The sequence below is a fragment of the Bos grunniens genome, chromosome X, assembly GCF_055505025.1.
Source record: "Bos grunniens cultivar Pamir isolate PY7600 chromosome X, Bosgru_T2T1.0, whole genome shotgun sequence".
In the NCBI taxonomy this organism is placed as follows: Eukaryota; Metazoa; Chordata; class Mammalia; order Artiodactyla; family Bovidae; genus Bos; species Bos grunniens.
Genome location: NC_141194.1, coordinates 109,168,555 through 109,186,457, shown reverse-complemented (window position 1 = coordinate 109,186,457; position 17,903 = coordinate 109,168,555). Strand labels below are relative to the sequence as shown.

The 17,903-nt window shown below is 45.0% G+C and overlaps 1 protein-coding gene across 1 annotated transcript; it reads left to right on the top strand.

Annotated features, from left to right (window-relative positions):
• The first annotated feature begins 13,400 nt into the window (after positions 1–13,400).
• Positions 13,401–16,668, top strand: LOC147341141 (melanoma-associated antigen 4-like). The gene is made up of 3 exons (XM_086388829.1): positions 13,401–13,496; positions 14,256–14,348; positions 14,687–16,668. The coding sequence occupies exon 3, from the start codon at positions 14,691–14,693 to the stop codon at positions 15,705–15,707; it is 1,017 nt and encodes a 338-aa protein (XP_086244955.1). The 5' UTR covers positions 13,401–13,496; positions 14,256–14,348; positions 14,687–14,690; the 3' UTR covers positions 15,708–16,668.
• The last annotated feature ends 1,235 nt before the right edge of the window (positions 16,669–17,903 follow it).

Sequence of the window (17,903 nt, the reverse complement as noted above, 5' to 3'; positions counted from 1 at the left end):
GCTGTATGGTGAGCAAGGGCCACAGTTTGAACATAAATTCTTTCAACAGCCAGGCTAAGACTTGGTGCAATAGAATGCTGTCCTGCATCCTTGACTTTAGATCTCTCAATTTCAATTACAAATCAGCTTCTTAGAGAGTTTCCCTTTAATATCACCTTCTTTTCCAATGAGTAGAAAACATTCTACTCCATCACACCACCAGATAATGACTGGTCATATAATCCCAATTTATTATAGGAAAATCAATAATTTGGAGAGGTTAGGTGGGTGCTGCTGTGGTAACAATCCCAAAATCCCACTGACTTATTTCTTTCTCATACTGTGTGTCCACTGCAGGTCATCAGAGTAGTTTCTGCTTATCACAGCCACTGAGGGACAAGCTGACAGAGGCTTCAGTGACATGTGCCGCTCTAATGTTTGTAGCAAGGGGAAGGGAAGGGGGTTGGTCCTCACACTAGTGATTCAGTGTTGCACTTGGAAAGGACACACAGCACCCACACTCACAATTCATTAGCTAGAATGTGTACACTGACCCAACTATAAGGAGCCAGGCCGTTCAGTTTGGTATATATCCAAAGGAGATGAACCATATATCACTGAGTAGTACTAACAACCGTTGGGACTTTACCTTGATCTTCACACAGATATTGCTTTCTCTTCTTCCTTCTCATCTTTAACCTTGACACAGGAGACAGCAACATACATTAAAATTCCAAAATGCTGCCATTCATCAGTGAGAGTTCCTGCCATTGTTAAAGGAGGGTACTTTGGCCTCTGGAGGAAGCTGCACCTTCTCTATGGATAGGACTCCAATTTGTCCTTCCAGCTACTCTGGGCCAATCACCTGTCTTCTGAGATAGTTGCCACTGGCTGAAGTAAGACCTTCATGGTACGTGGGTGTAGGCAGAGTGTCCAAAAGGAGCTTTAGGTAGGCAGACATTCCTCTCAGCCCTTTCCCTTAGGAACAGGGAAGACATCCCCTTTGCTGTTTCAAATGGGATGCACTACCAAAATTCCAGAAGTCATGGTGGCTAACAGCTGAAACTTATCCCCTAGCTGTCTCTAGGTTCACCACTGAGGATTTATACTCAATGCTAGCTACAAGGAGAGATTAACTGCACCCAGGATGCTAAAACCAAAACTGAGGAGCAAGTAAACTCCACCATAGCTGAGTCCTGAACAAAGTAGACTAGACCTAAAGGTGAATGACTTCAGTCTTCAGTGAAATCCCTGACAAAACTACAAGTAAACTTCTTTTGGAATCTCAGGATTTCTGAATTATTCTGAGAGCCCTGTCACAGGTGAGGACTGTCGAAATGGACTCTGTGGAGCAGAGAGAGTGGTAGGCCTAGTTCTGAGCTAGCAATGCCTCATGGGTGAATGAGATGGCCAAAATGTATTCCTTCTTTCTGTAGGGTCCCTCAGCTAATGGCCTTGTGGTCATATTTATGTACGACTCCATCCTCACTGCAAGAATAAGACTGCCAACATGTAGCCTTTCCACCCAAATCCCATTTTGACAGTTGAAGGACTTCATTAAGACACATTATGACATCCTGCCAAGACTGGTGGTAGCTCATGTGCCAGAGGGGGATGCCCTTCCACTGGCATCTCTGGAAGCTCTGTGATCACTGTGAAATAAGTTCATGATTCCTGCCCTCTCCCCATTTAGAGTACCCTTGACTTGGAAAAGAGAGAGGCCCCTCTGTTGCCCCATTAAATAGTGAGGATCTACAGAAAAGGTTTTCTGCAAGACAGGAGTATCTGAAGGACACCTTCACCAGAGCAAAAAAGGAGAGAGGCCAAGGCCTCCAAGTCCTTCTGGCTAGCAAGAGCTCTCACTCATGTGGGAAGAGAGGTATGATATTGTCCCCATCATATGTCAACAACCTGGCACTAGCTCCAAGTCAGTAAAAGACACCTATGTTTGTTCAAGCTGTCAGTAGTCAGCCCAATATCCCTTTGTTGTGAGCATCTGGAAACTTACTGTCAAGTCATACATGTATGAGTGGGTCAAGACCCACTGTCCAGAGCTCCAGAGATAGCAAAAAGACTGGTACAATGGGAGGCAGAATAAACAAATTATTGGCCCAAGTGGCTTTCTCCCAAGCCACTGCTAAGTTCCTGCTCTTTGAAAACAAAAGCCTATGAAGGTAACAAGACTATCAGTGCTGGAAAAAGGGGGCAGAAGGAGCTACCATTTCCTCTCCTCCCTGCCATAATTAACATCATCTCAACTCTTTCTGTTGCTGCCTTATTTTCTAGTGTTAAATTTCTTTGCATTCTTGGGATAAACCATGTCACCAGCAGTTAAACATGTTTGTCTCTTTATAACTAATAATAAATAAAATAAAACAAAATACCCCTGAACCATAGAATCTCCTCCAAATGATATTTTATCTCTCTCATCCTCTTTATAGCTTTCTCAAAAATAATTTTTAGGCTTTGAATTTCCAGTTCTGCATGTAAGAAAATTGGAAGTTGCTACTCCTTCCAATGGTGCAAAGGAACCATTTTGAAATACAATAAAGCATGCTATTCTTCTCAACAAGTCCTAGCCTCAGAAGAAACTAGTTAACCAGAGCATAACCTACTATGGTATTATCAAAGTGTAACTGACTACAGGGAAGGAAAATACCCAACTCAAGTCGGTTGTAGCCTTGTGTGTGGAAGTAGAGAAATAACTCCAGCTCAGTATAGTCATCCCATGGCAAGCAAGGTGTGGAGGCAGAGAAAATGAGAAATATCAATACTTGTGAAGTTCACAGTTCAGAGACATAGGCTCACTCACTAAAAGACTGAGACCTAACACAGGACTACAGAAAATTTCCCCTCCGCTGACACCTTACCACCACATTAAAGGCTATTTACAGCAGTTCCTTTTATCCAGTAATTGTGTCCAGTTATCAAAAAAAGTTAGAAGGCATATCAAAAGGTTAAAACACAATTTAAAGAGAAAAAGCAAACATCAGAATCAGACCTCGCAGGAATGTTAGGATGATTAATATGTAATGGCTCTAATGGATAGAGTAGACAGTATGCAAGACATCACATGGGCAATGTAAGAAGAGAGATGGGAATCCCAGGAAAGAACCTGAAATAAATGCTAAGTCATCAAAAACGCTAACAGAAATGAAAATATATTTGCTAGGTTTATTAGTAGCCTGAACGTGGCTGAGGAAACAATCTCTGAGCTTAAGGATATCTCAATATAAACTTCATTTCTGAAAAGCAAAGAGGATGAAAACTAGGGGGAAAAAGAACATAATATCCAAGGACTGTGGTAAAGCTATAAAAGGTGTAACATAAGTGTAGTGATAATACCAAAAGGAAAAAGAGAGAGAAAATGAGAGAAGAAATAGATGAAATAATAATGAGTGAGCATTTCCCTAAATTAATGACTGAAAATAGACCACAGATCCAGGAAGTTCAGAGAAAATCAAGTGAGACAAATGTTAAAAACAAAAACAAAAACCCTACACCTAGGAATATCATTTTAAAAACCATAGAAAATCAAAAATGAGTTTAAAAAAATCTTGAAAGAAGTCAGAGCGGGGATAAAACACCTACCTATGGAGGAGCAAATAGAAGAATTACATCTGACCTCTCCTTGTGTGAAACCACACAAGCAAGAAAAGAGTAATGTTAAATATTTAAGCTGTTCAGAGGAAAAGAAGAAAAAAAAAACCCTAGAATTCTGTATCCTGCAAAATTACCCTTCAAATATGAAGAAGAAATAGAGATTTTATCAGAAAAGCAAAAATTGAGGAATTTGTTTCCAGTAGCTCTGCTTTGCACGAAATTTTGAAAGAAGTTCTTTAGAGAGAAGGAAAGTAATATGAGTCAGGAACTCAAATCTACAGAGAGTAAGGAAAAACATCAGAGAGGGAATAAGTGAGAGTAAATAAAAACAAATTTTTTTAAAAAATTTAATTCATCTAACAGATAATACTTTGTTGAAAATAATGCCAACAATGTTTTTGCATGTATGTTTATTTATATTAATGTCATATGAATGTATATATACACATATACATGTGTATATGTGTACATATAAATATGTGTACACATATTTATGTATGCTTATATAAAAGTGAAGTAAATGATTGCAATATTATAAGGGGAAGGAAGGAGACATTAGGATTATCTTGTTATTTTAATGTAGTAACACTAACCATGAAGCAATATAGTGTTATGTGAAAGTAGACATGGATTAGCCTTAAAAGTATATTGCACACTATAAGTCAACAAATAACAAAAAAAAATTAAAGCATACTTGATATGCTATCAATTTTGGAATAAAAATGGAATCATATAAAATGCTGAATAAAAACCACAAAAGGCAGAAAAAAAGCAGAAGACAAAAATAGGAACAAAGAACAAGGGCACCAAATAGAGAACAACAAGTGTGGTAACTATTAATCCAACTATATCAGTAATCACTTTGAATATCAATGGTCTAAATGCACCAATTAAAACATAGAGATTATCAGAATGGATAAAAAAAAAGATTTATTACTATGTTGTTTTCCAGTACCCACTTTAAATATGAAGAGCTATATGGATTAAAAGTAGGGGACTTCCTGGTGGTCCAGTGGTTTAGAATTCACCTTTCAATCTAGTATTCTTGGGCTTCCCTTGTAGCTCAGCTGGTAAAGAATCCACCTGCAATGCAGAAGACCTGGGTTCAATCCTTGGGTTGGGAAGATCCCCTGGAGAAGGGAAAGGCTACTCACTCCAGTATTCTGGCCAGTAGTCCATGGGGTGGCAAAGAGTCAAACACGACTGAGCGACATTCACTTCACTTCACTTCACTTTGCAATGCAGGGCACAAAAGTCGGATTCCTGGTCCAGGAAGATTCCACATACCATGGAGCAACTAAGCCCACATGCCACAATCACTGAGCCCACACACTCTGGAGCCCATGTGCCAAAACTAAGACCTGACATAGCCAAATACATAATTTTATAAAAGTAAATGGATGAAGAAAAACATACCATGCTGATACTGACCAAAGGAAGTATAGGTAGTATATGAATTGCAAACAGAGAAGACATCAAAGTGAAAAAAAAAAGTTATCAGGTAAAAAAAAGGCCATTTCATGAAGACAAAGGGGTCAATGCCTCAAGAAGATATAACAATCCTTAAGGCATATGTGCCTAACAAGAGAATGTCAAACTATGTGGGACAAAAAATGAGAGAATCACAAAGAAAAATAGATAAATACACTATCATCACAGTTGGAGAATTCAACATCCTTGTATCAGAAAGGGACAGATTCAAGCAGGCAGAAATTCGATAAGAACATCAGTTCAGTTCAGTTCAGTCACTCAGGTGTGTCCGACTCTTGGTGACCCCATGAACTGCAGCACGCCAGGCCTCCCTGTCCATCACCAACTCCCGGAGTCCACTCAAACTAATGTCCATCGAGTTGGTGATGCCATCCAGCCATCTCATCCTCTGTCGTCCCCTTCTCCTGCCCCCAATCCCTCCCAGCACCAGGGTTTTTTCCAATGAGTCAACACTTTGCATGAGATGGCCAAAGTATTGGAGTTTCAGCTTTAGCATCAGTCCTTCCAATGAACACCCAGGACTGATCTCCTTTAGGATGGACTGGTTGGAGCTCCTTGCAGACCAAGGGACTCTCAAGAGTCTTCTCCAACACCACAGTTCAAAAGCATCAATTCTTCGGTGCTCAGCTTTCTTCACAGTCCAACTCTCACATCCATACATGACCACAGGAAAAACCATAGCCTTGACTAGACAGACCTTTGTTGGCAAAGTAATGTCTCTGCTTTTGAATATGCTATCTAGGTTGGTCATAACTTTCCTTCCAAGAAGTAAGCATGTTTTAATTTCATGGCTGCAATCACCATCTGCAGTGATTTTGGAGCCCCCCCAAAAAAATAAAGTCAGCCATTGTTTCCACTGTTTCCCCATCTATTTCCCATGAAGTGATGGGACCAGATGCCGTGATCTTCGTTTTCTGAATGTTGAGCTTTAAGCCAACTTTTTCACTCTCCTCTTTCACTTTCATCAAGAGGCTTTTTAGTTCCCCTTCAATTTCTGCTATATGGGTGGTGTCATCTGCATATCTGAGGTTATTGATATTTCTCCCGGCAATCTTGATTCCAGCTTGTGCTTCATGCAGCCCAGTGTTTCTCATGATGTACTCTGCATATAAGTTAAATAAGCAGGGTGACAGTATACAGCCTTGACGTACTCCTTTTCCTATTTGGAACCAGTCTGTTGTTCCATGTCCAGTTCTAACTGTTGCTTCCTGACCTGCATATAGGTTTCTCAAGAGGCAGGTCAGGTGGTCTGGTATTCCCATCTCTTTCAGAATTTTCCACAGTTTATTGTGATCCACAGAGTCAAAGGCTTTGGCATAGTCAATAGAGCAGAAACAGATGTTTTACTGGAACTCTCTTGATTTTTCGGTGATCCAGTAGATGTTGGCAATTTGATTTCTGGTTCCTCTGCCTTTTCTAAAATCAGCTTGAACATCTGGAAGTTCACGGCTCACATAGCACTGAAGCCTGGCTTGGAGAATTTTGAGCATTACTTTACTAGCGTGTGAGATGAGTGCAATTGTGTGGTAGACTGAGCATTCTTTGGCATTGCCCTCCTTTGGGATTGGAATGAAAACTGACATTTTCCAGTCCTGTGGCCACTGCTGAGTTTTCCAAATGTGCTGGCATATTGAGTGCAGCACTTTCACAGCATCATCTTTCAGGATTTGAAATAGCTCAACTGGAATTCCATCACCTCCACTAGCTTTGTTCGTAGTCATGCTTCCTAAGGCCCACTTGACTTCACATTCCAGGATGTCTGGCTCTAGGTGAGTGATCACACCATTGTGATTATCTGGGTTGTGAAGACCTTTTGTTTACAGTTTTCCTGTGTATTCTTGCCACCTCTTCTTAATATCTTCTGCTTCTGTTAGGTCCATACCATTTCTGTCCTTTATCGAGCCCATCTTTGCATGAAATGTTCCCTTGGTATCTCTAATTTTCTTGAAGGGATCTCTAGTCTTTCCCATGCTGTTGTTTTCCTCTATTTCTTTGCATCAATTGCTGAGGAAGGCTTTCTTATCTCTCCTTGCTATTCTTTGGAACTCTGCATTCAGATGCTTATATCTTTCCTTTTCTCCTTTGCTTTTCCCTTCTCTTCTTTTCACAGATATTTGTAAGGCCTCCTCATACAGGCATTTTGCTTTTTTGCATTTCTTTTCCATGGGGATGGTCTTGATCCCTGTCTCCTGTACAATGTCACAAATCTCCGTCCATAGTTCATCAGGCACTCTATCTATCAGATCTAGTCCCTTAAATCTATTTCTCACTTCCACTGTATAATCATAAGGGATTTTATTTAGGTCATACCTGAATGGTCTAGTGGTTTTCCCTACTTTCTTCAATTTAAGTCTGAATTGGCAATAAGGAGTTCATGATCTGAGCCACAGTCAGCTCCCAGTCTTGTTTTTGCTGACTGTATAGAGCTTCTCCATCTTTGGCTGTAAAGAATATAATCAATCTGATTTCGGTGTTGACCATCTGGTGATGTCCATGTGTAAAGTCTTCTCTTGTATTGTTGGAAGAGGGTGTTTGCTATGACCTGTGCATTCTCTTGGCAAAACTCTATTAGCCTTTGCCCTGCTTCATTCCATACTCCAAGGACAAATTTGCCTGTTATTCCAGGTATTTCTTGACTTCCTACTTTTGCATTCCAGTCCCCTATAATGAAAAAGATATCCTTTTTGGGTGTTAGTTCTAACAGGTCTTGTAGATCTTCATAGAAACGTTCAACTTCAGCTTCTTCAGCATTACTGATTGGGGGATAGGCTTGGATCACTGTGATATTGAATGGTTTACCTTGGAAACGAACAGAGATCATTCTGTCATTTTTGAGATTGCATCCAAGTACTGCATTTCAGACTCTTTTGTTGACCATGATGGCTACTCCATTTCTTTTAAGGGATTCCTGCCCACAATAGTAGATATAATGGTCATCTGAGTTAAATTCACCCCTTCCAGTCCATTTTAGTTTGCTGATTCCTAGAATGTCGACGTTCACTCTTGCCATCTTCTGTTTGACCACTTCCAATTTGCCTTGATTCATGGACCTAATATTCCAGGTTCCTATGCAAGATTGCTCTTTACAGCATCAGACCTTGCTTCTACCACCAGTCACATCCACAACTGGGTATTGTTTTTGCTTTGGCTTCATCCCTTCATTCTTTCTGGAGTTATTTCTCCACTGATCTCCAGTAGCATATTGGGCACCTACCGACCCGGGGAGTTCCTCTTTCAGTATCCTATCATTTTGCCTTTTTATACTGTTCATGGGGTTCTCAAGGCAAGAATACTGAAGTGGTTTGCCATTCCTTTCTTCAGTGGCCCATATTCTGTCAGACCTCTCCACCAGGACCCGCCCGTCCTGGGTGGCCCCAGGACACAGCATGGCTTAGTTTCATTGAGTTAGACAAGGCTGTGGTCCATGTGATCAGATTGGCTAGTTTTCTGTGATTATGGTTTTAGTGTGTCTGCCCTCTGATGCCGTCTCACAACATCTACCATCTTACTTGGGTTTGTCTTACTTTGGATGTGGGGTATCTCTTCACGGCTGCTCCAGCAAAGTGCAGCTGCTGCTCCTTACTTTGGACAAGGGGTATCTCCTCACAGCCGCCCCTCCTGACCCTGAACATGGAGTAGCTTCTCTCGGCCCTCCTGTGCCCATGCAGCCACTGCTCCTTGGACGTGGGGTTGCTCCTCTCAGCCGCCATCCCTGACCTCGGGCCTGGGGTAGCTCCTCTCACATAACTGAATCCAAAAACATCAGCAGTCAACTGGATGTAATTGACATCTATAGACTGCTTCATCCAACAACAGCAGGATAAACATTCTTCTCAAGATCACGTGAAACATGCACCAAAATAGATCACATTAAGGGCCATAAAACACACCTTCTCAGTCTACAATGGAATTCGGCTAGAAATCAATAACAAAAATTGTTGACAAATTCCAAACTACTTGAAAATTAAACCACAGATCTATAAATAATATATGGGTCAAAGTAGAAATCTCAGAGAAATGAAAAGAATATCTTGAACTAAATGAAAATAAAAGCAAAACTTATCAAAACTTGTAGGCTGCAGCAAAAGCAGTGCTAATGGAAATTTATAGCATTGAAAGCATAAATTAGAAAAGAAAAAGGATCTAAAATCAATAATCTAAGTTTCTACCATAGGCGTGCCTAAAGAACTATGGACTGAGATTTGTAACATTGTACAGGAGGCAGTGATCAAAACCATCCCAAAGAAAAAGAAATGAAAGAAGGCAAAATGGTTGTCTGAAGAGGCCTTACAAATAGCTGAGAAAAGAAGAGAAGTTAAAGACAAAAGAGAAAGTGAAAGATACACCCAAATGCATGCAGAGTTCCAAAGAATAGCAAGGAGAGATAAGAAATCCTTCTTAAGTGAACAATGCAAAGAAATAGAAGAAAACAATACAATGGGAAAGACTAGAGATCTCTCCAAGAAAATTAGAGATATCAAAGGAACATTCCATGCAAAGATGGGCAAAATAAAGGACAGAAATTCTATGGACCTAACAGAAGCAGAAGAGATTAAGATGAAGTAGCAAGAATACACAGAAGAATCATTTAAAAGGGGCTTAATGACCTGGATAATCACGATGGTATGGTCACTCACCTAGAGCCAGACATCCTGGAGTGTAAAGTCAAGTGGGCCTTAGGAAGCATCACTACAAACAAAGCTAGTGGAGGTGATGGGATTTCAGCTGAGCTATTTCAAATCCCAAAAGATGATGCTGTTAAAGTGCCATACTCAGTATGCCAGCAAATTTGGAAAACTCAGCAGTGGCCACAGGACTGGAAAAGGTCAATTTTCATTCTAATCCCAAAGGAAAGCAATGCCAAAGAATGTTCAAACTACCAGATAATTGCACTCATTTTACATGATAGCAAGTTAATGCTCAAAATCCTTCAAGCTAAGCTTCAACAATACGTGAACTAAGAATTTCCAGATGTACAAGCTGGGTTGAGAAAAGGCAGAGGAACCAGATATTAAATTGCCAACATCTGTTGGATCATAAGAAAATTCCAGAAAAATGTATTTCTTTTTTATTGACTATACTAAAACTTTTGACTGTGTGGATTACAACAAACTGGAAAATTCTTAAAGAGATGGGAATACTAGACCACTTTACTTGTCTCCTGAAAAACCTGTATGCATGTCAGAAGCAACAGTTAGAACCGAACATGGAACAATAAACTGGTTCAAAATTGGGAAAGGAGTGTGTTAAGGCTGTGTATTTTCACCCCGTTTATTTAATTTACATGCAGAGTGAAAGTGAAAGTCACTGAGTGAAAGTCACTCAGTCGTGTCCAATTCTTTGCTATCCCATGGACTGTAGCCCTGCAGGCTCCTCTGTCCATGGATCCAGGCAAAAATACTGGAGTGGGTTGCCATTCCCTTCTCCAGGGGATCTTCCCCACCCAAGGATCGAAGCTGGGTCTCTCGCATTGTGAGCAGATTCTTTACCATCTGAGCCATATGCAGAGTACATCATGTAAAATGCTGGGCTGGATGAAGCACAAGCTGGAATCAAGATTGTCAGGAGAAATATCAATAACCTGAGATATGCAAATAACACCACCCTTATGGCAGAAAGCAAAGAGGAACTAAAAAGCCTCCTGATGAAGGTGAAAGAGGAAAGTGGAAAAGGTGGCTTAAAACTCAACATTCAAAAAATTAAGATCATGGCACCTGGTCCCATCATGTCATCTGGTCCCATCATGTCATAGCAAATAGATGGGGAAACAATGGAAACAGTGACAGACTATTTTCTTGGGCTCCAAAGTCAATCTGGATGGTGACTGCAGCCATAAAATTTTTAAAAAGATGCTTGCTCCTTGGAAGAAAAACTATGAAAAACTAAACAGCATATTAAAAAGCAGAGACATCAGTTTGCCAACAAAGATTTGTATAGTCAAAGCTATGGTTTTTCAGTAGTCATGTACGGATGTGACAGTTGGACTGTAAAAAAGGCTGAGGGTTGAAGAATTGATGCTTTTGAACTGTAGTGCTGGAGAAGACTCTTGAGAGTCCCTTGTACTGCAAGGAGATCCAACCAGTCAATCCTAAAGGAAATCAACCCTGAATATTCATTGGAATGACTGATGCTGAAGCTGAAGCTCCAATACGTTGGTCACCTAATGCGAGGAAGTGACTCCTTGGAAAAGACCCTGATGTTGGGAAAGATTGAGGGCAGGAGGAGAAGGAGGCAAAAGAGAATAAGATGGTTGGATGGCATCATCAACTCAGTGGACATGAGTTTGCACAAACTCAGGAGATAGTGGACAGGGAAGCCTGATGTGCTTCAGTCCTTGGGGTGGCAAAGAGTCGGACATGACTGAGTAACTGAGCTGAACTGACCGAAGGAATAGATGAAAAATAGAAAAACGTGTTAACCACAAATAGTAAGGGTAGGTATTCTGTCATGAAATTATATATATACTTATATATATTATATCAGCACTGGACAATGCTGTTGTCGGTCTCTGTCTTTGCTAAATCCAGCTTGTACATCTGGAAGTTTTTGGTTCACGTACTATTGAAACCTAGCTTGAAGAATTTTGCTAGCATGTTAAATGAGTGCAATTGTGCAGTAGTTCGAATTATTTGGCATTGCCCTTCTTTGGGATTGGGATGAAAACTGACCTTTTCCAGTACTGTGGCCACTGCTGAGTTTTCTGGACAATGCAGACAACCTGAAAACAACAGGACTTCACCAAATTCCACTGTTCAACCTCTTCAGTGTAGAAAAGAAACCTGACAGAACAAAGGGATTCTGAAATCTGGTTGCTGCTGAGGGGCCCCCATGGGAAGGTATCTGGTTACCTGTGCTCCCCCAAGGTCATGGGCACAGCAGCTCCCCATCCAGCATCTGTGCTGGGACTGCAGCCTTCTCTCAAGGGTTAATGAGACCCCCTCCTGAGTGAGGATGAGGGGGTCCAGTCACCCCGGAACAGAGGGTCCCGTAGAATACAACTCCACCCCTGCTGGGACTCCTAGAGGCCCCAGTCCAGGCTGTCAAGCTGAGCCTCCCACCTCCCTCTCACTTTCTCAGTGAACGTGGGGAGTCAGAGGCTTGGTCTGTGGGGTGCAGTCTCAGATGGGCAGTGGGAGGGGCCCACATCCTACGGAGACTCAAGGTGAGAACCAGAGGAGACTGAGGGTCCCCAGAGGATGCATGTGCAGCCCTCCCAACAGCCCTGGGGGACCAGGGGTCATGGCGTCCAGATGTGACGTCACTGATCCCGATGGGAGGGGAGGAGTGAGGCCTGGATCAGGTGTCTGGGTTCAGGTCAGCAGAGTGAAGGAGCCCAGCTGTGCTAGGAGTCAAGCTAGAACCCTGAGGGGGGCTCTGGGACCCCAGGGCATCCAGGTTGTCAATGCTTTCAGCCCTGGGAGACCCCGGCAGGGTTGTAGAAATGAGCCCCCTTCTCCCGCTTGCCTCTCAGGGGTCCTAGCTGGGGAGAGCCTGGTTCTAAGGGGAGCAAGGTCGGGGTGAGAGGGTGGTACCCAGACCTGCTGAGAGTCAGAGTGAAGAGCAGAAGGAGTGTTGAGGATGGCCGGGGGCATCATCTCAGCTTTGGGAAGCTCTGGGCTTGGAGCCCTGATGTCATGTCCACAGACTCCCCCTGGGGGGTCTCAGGGCAGTGACGGCCTTGGTGTGAGGGTTCCGCCTCCAGTCAACAAAAGGGGCATCCCTGGGCCTGCCAGGACTCAAGATGAGGATCTTGAGGGAGGACGCAGGGAATCCCACAGGTCCCAGCACCTGCGGTCAGCCCGGGGCGACTCTGGTGGGGGCATGAGCTCGGGGTCTCAGAGACATTGGAGACTTGATATAAGGGGCAGGGCCTCAGAGATTGGAGGGGAGATTCTTAGGTTCTGAAGCAGTTTGGGTGAGGGAGGACTGAGGGGATGCTGGACCCCAATCAGAGGAGACCAAGAGAAGCCCATCCTGGCTGTTGGTCCTGCGTGACCCTGAGGTACGATGAGCACAACAGGCATGGCCTGACTTCCTGACATCCGGGTCTCATACGGGGGACCTGGTACAGGGGGCTGACTTCCTGACCTCAGGGTCTCAGATTGGGCACCTCACATATGGGGAGAGGCCTCAGGTGGGCCGATTCCCAGGTCTGCGGGGCGTCAAGTTAAGGACCCTGAGGAGGGACTAAAAGACCCTGGGCCCCAGAGAAGCCCATCTCTGTTGTCAGTCCAGGGCGACCATGGAGTAGGATGAGCACAACACGCATGCGCTGACTTCCTGACATCCGGGTCTCAGACTGGGGACCTGGTATAAGGGGCGGACTTCCTGACATCCGGGTCTCAGAGAGACCGGGGCCATGGTGTGAGAAGCCGCGCCTGAGGTACGGAGAAGACAGAGTCCAGGTCCTAGCGGGGTTCAAGGTGAGGCCCCTGAGGGAGGAGTGAGGGGAGCCGCACCCCAGAGGGGACCCTGGTAGTCCCCGGGTGGAACGACCATGTGCAGCATAGCCTGACATCGGGTCTCAGAGAGACTGGGGACCTTGTGAAAGTTGCGGGGGTCTCAAAATGGCAGACGGGACAATCCCCAGTCCTGCCTGGAGTCTAGGTTCCATGTGAGGAATGACTGAGGTGGTTATACCGCAATAGGGAGGCAGGGATCCTGGCCCTTGTGGGGGCTCATGGAGGCCCTGGAACGGGGTGAGCCAGGGTGAGCATTTTCTTGACCTCTGGCTTAGGGCCTCGGGAGGTGACGTGTTTGGGCAGAGGGCGGAGGCTTCAGGTCTGCTGAGGGTGGACTCCCCGGACCCCGAGGGAGGACTGAGTAGACCCCCGCCCCTGTGGTCAGTGCTGGAAGGCCTGGCAGGACATGAGAAGAAGCTGAGGCCCAAGCATCTCCCCAACCTAGGACTCGCGGGAGGCCCTGGGCAGGTGCAGCCGCATGTGGGGCCCTTCAGTGCTTTCTCTCCAGATTCGGGTCTTGTTCTGAGAGTTTCCCTGCAGGTCCCCAAAGGGGAGGGTCCAGGCCGGCCAGGGGAAAGGTGAGCACTACAAGGGATCCCCGAGGGGACCTCCTACTGTACAATGGGGGGACCTCACAGATTCCACCCCTCCTACCATCACAGAAGGCGTAAGTCTGTGCCACAGTCTACCCCCAAGGTGCCCCCTCCATTTCTCTCACAGGGGCTCCAGGAACCAGAAGGTGAAGGCAGAGGTCTGAGGCCAGTGTCCTGAGGTCAGAAAGCAGAGGAGGTCTAGGCAGTGCCAGGAGTCAAGGTGAGTTGTTTCCTCTGAGTGTGCACCAGGGACTCCCTATTCCAGAACAGAGGGGACCCCACAAGACCCTAATTCCCCTGCTGTGTCAGCCCCGGAACCTTAAGCTGTGCTGGCTGCACCCTAGGGAGCCACCTCACATCCTCCTTCAGGTAGCCAAGGGGTCAGGCCGCTCAGCAGGAGCTCGTCTATGAAGCCCGAGAGCACCCCTCAAGAGGAGACCTATAAGTGGCCTGAGTCAGACGTCCCAGGGTGGGTTTCTCAGCCAAGGCTGCTCACAAACCCCCTCTCCCACAGGCCTGTGGTCCCCATCTGTCCCCCTTCCTCACTTCTGTCTGCAGTTCGATGCCAGTCATCATGCCTGGGATGCATGAGCTCCGCCTGCCTGAGAGATTCTTTCAGAATCTAGGAGAGGATGAGGATCTGATGGAGGCACAGTTCGTTTGGAGTGAGGAGGAGGAGGAGGAGGAAGAAGAGGAGGAGCAGCAGATGGAGGAAGAGGAGCAGATGGAGGAAGAAGAGCAGGTGGAGGAGGTGGAGGTGGTGGAGGTGGTGGAGCAGGTGGAGGAAGGAAATGCAGCTTCCTCTTCCTCCTCTCTCCCGGTCTGGGGCACCCTGGAGGAGATGGCTGCTGCTGAAACAGCCAGTCTCCCCCAGAGTCCTGTGGGTGTCTGCCTCTCTCCCACTGCCATGGCTGACACTCCAGGGAGCCAATCTGAAGACCATGGCCCCAGCGGGCAAGATGAAGTGCCAAGCACCTCGCATGACCACGAAGATGCCAGCTCCTCACTCCAAGATGCACTACGGGTGAAGAAGAATGAGCTGGCACAATTCCTGCTCAGTAGGTATTTTGCCAGGGAGCCGACCACAAAAGCAGAATTGCTGAATAGTGTCCTCAGAGATTACCAGGACCACTTCGTGGTGGTCCTCGGTCAAGCCTCAGAGTACCTGCAGCTGGTCTTTGGTTTGGAGGTGAAGGAGGTGGACCCCAGTGAGTACACCTATATCCTGGTCCCCACCCTGGGCCTCACCCTCAATGAGATGCTGAGGGATGAGCAGAGGTTGCCCAAGGCTGGCCTCCTGGTGATAGTCCTGTGCCTGATTGCTGTGGAGGTCAACTCCGCTCCTGAGGAGGCGATCTGGGGCGCACTCAGTAGGATAGGGGTGTATCCTGGGAGTGAGCACTACATCTATGGGGAGCCCAGGGAGCTGCTGACCCAAGTGTGGGTGCAGGAAGGTTACCTAGAGTACCGGCAGGTGCCTGACAGCAACCCTGCTTGCTCTGAGTTCCTGTGGGGTCCCCGGGCCTATGTGGAGACCAGCAAGTCTGAAGTCCTGGAGTATCTGGACAGAGTCAGTTGAAAAGGTCCCAGTTCCTTCCACCCCCTCTGCAGAGGCTGCGAGGGAGGAGAAAGGGGAACTCTGAGCCAGAGAAGCAGCCAGGCTCCTTCCAGGCCCACATCCAACAGCTTGTCCTGGGAGCAGGAAGGGAGGCTGATCTTTCCCTCTGTGACTGAAGAGGGAGCAGTAAGCCTTCTTAGCAGTGAGGACTTGGGCCCATTGGGGGAACCTGGTATGTGGCATCTTTGTGTTCCTTTTCTCTACAATGACATGGGGACTCACCTCTATTTTCTTTAGGAATTTTTCAAGTATTACTGCTTTTTAATAGAAGGCTTAATGAGTTTCAGTGTTTAACTGTCAGTGACATTGATCACACCATGTTTGTACTTACCCATTTCAAGAACAAGAGTTTTGCTATTTTGTAAAAGGAAGTTAGGAACTCTTCCATTTTATTTCATGGTTTTGAACAAGATAATATGGAATTAGAATGATTTTGGAAATGTGAACTTACTTAGTAGTTACATAGTTGGTGGAAGAAGTCTAAAATAAAAAGTGATTGTAGTGAAGTCTTGCTTCTTATACTTTTTGTCTATCATTTTGTACAGCTAAGCTGTCTCTGTTTATTTGGATTTTCCCGGGTTATTTAAGGTATGATAAAATTGATCTGAGTTCATGTTGATCTCACGTGTATTTGTACTTATCCAATTCAAGACTGAGGTTTGCTATTTGTAAAATCAATTAAGAAGCCTTCAGTCATGGTTTGTGATCCCAAATTAGATAACAGTGTTGGAACAGGAATTTACTTGGAAATGTGAAAGTAATAGCAGTATAATTAATGGGGTCAAGAAATAGAGAAATAAAAGTAAATGGTTGTTAATTATTGAATTCTTATCCTCTTTTTCTGTCATTCTGTAAAATTAAAATATATATGTACAACCTGGATTTGTTTGGCTTATTTAATAAAGTAGAAAATCTGAATGAATAAGCCTCTGCTCACTGGCTCATTTATTCCCAAGACCTTCACAGAGCCTGTGCTCTGTGGAAGGCCCTGTGTTAGCAGTGGGGACACTGGGAGAAGCAGGACACCCCCACACCTAGAGCGATGGTCTAGGAACTGCAGTCACAGAAGGAAAATGGAGAGATGTCCCCTAATCCCACAGAACAGGGCAACATGGGGCGAGGTGACGGGGCTCCAGAAGGAGCACTTGAGTGTCAGTGCCAGAGCCAGGGCAGTTTGGGGCTTTGGGAAGCTGGAGTTCCTGTGAAAGATGACTATGAGAGGTGATTGTGATGAAGCTCAGTGGTGGCAGCCCTCAGACCTGCAAACTGTGTGTCTTGGGGGTGAGGGGAAAGTCTGAAATGGATCTTTGCTATGAGGTGTCCTTTTGGAGGGCTTCCTTGTGCCTCAGCTGGTAAAGAATCCACCTGCAATGCAGGAGACCTAGGTTCAGTCCCTGGGTTGGGAAGATCCCCTGGAGACAGAAAAGGCTGCCCACTCCAGTATTCTGGCCTGGAGAATTCCGTGGACTACAGTCCTTTTGGATCCTGGGTAAACCCCAGAGAGACCTCATCCTGGGGCAAGAAGGGGCCCTGACTTGTCACATTGCTGTTGACCACAGGGATGAAGTAGGTGTTTTCTACTCTCCATCTGCTAGAATTTCTTCTCGGTATGTGGTTACATTCCTTGAGAGTGATGCCAAGAAGTCCGTGGACAAGCACTGTTGTCCCTGGTCTGGGAGAGCCAGAGTCCATGGCATTATTATTAGGTAATCTTGAGAGTATTAGGGGCAACTCAAGCAGTGTATAGATTTTTGGTGGAGGTAGAATTAGTGAAAATCATAGTTTGGATGGAAGAGCAGCTGGGAGGGAGAGAAGGAGTTGGTTCTTGACAAATTGTAGAAGCTTTGAGTTGCATCCAGCTGGGGAAGACTCCTCCATGCCTGAATTAAGTAGTAGATCCTCAAGGAAGGAGATCGTGTTGAGTTTTATTAATAAAACAAAGTTTCTGGCTAAATTAGCATTCTGTCATATTGTGTTGCATGCTGTCTGAGATATCTTAGGTAACAGCAACAACAAAATTTCCCAGAGCTCAGAGTTGTGAAATTGAGATCCAAATACTAGTACAAATAACTGCTAATCATAAAGATCAAACCAGGTTCTGCGTGAGGTGCTTTATTTATATCCTTGCAGCCTACAGACAGGGCTCCTCATACCTGT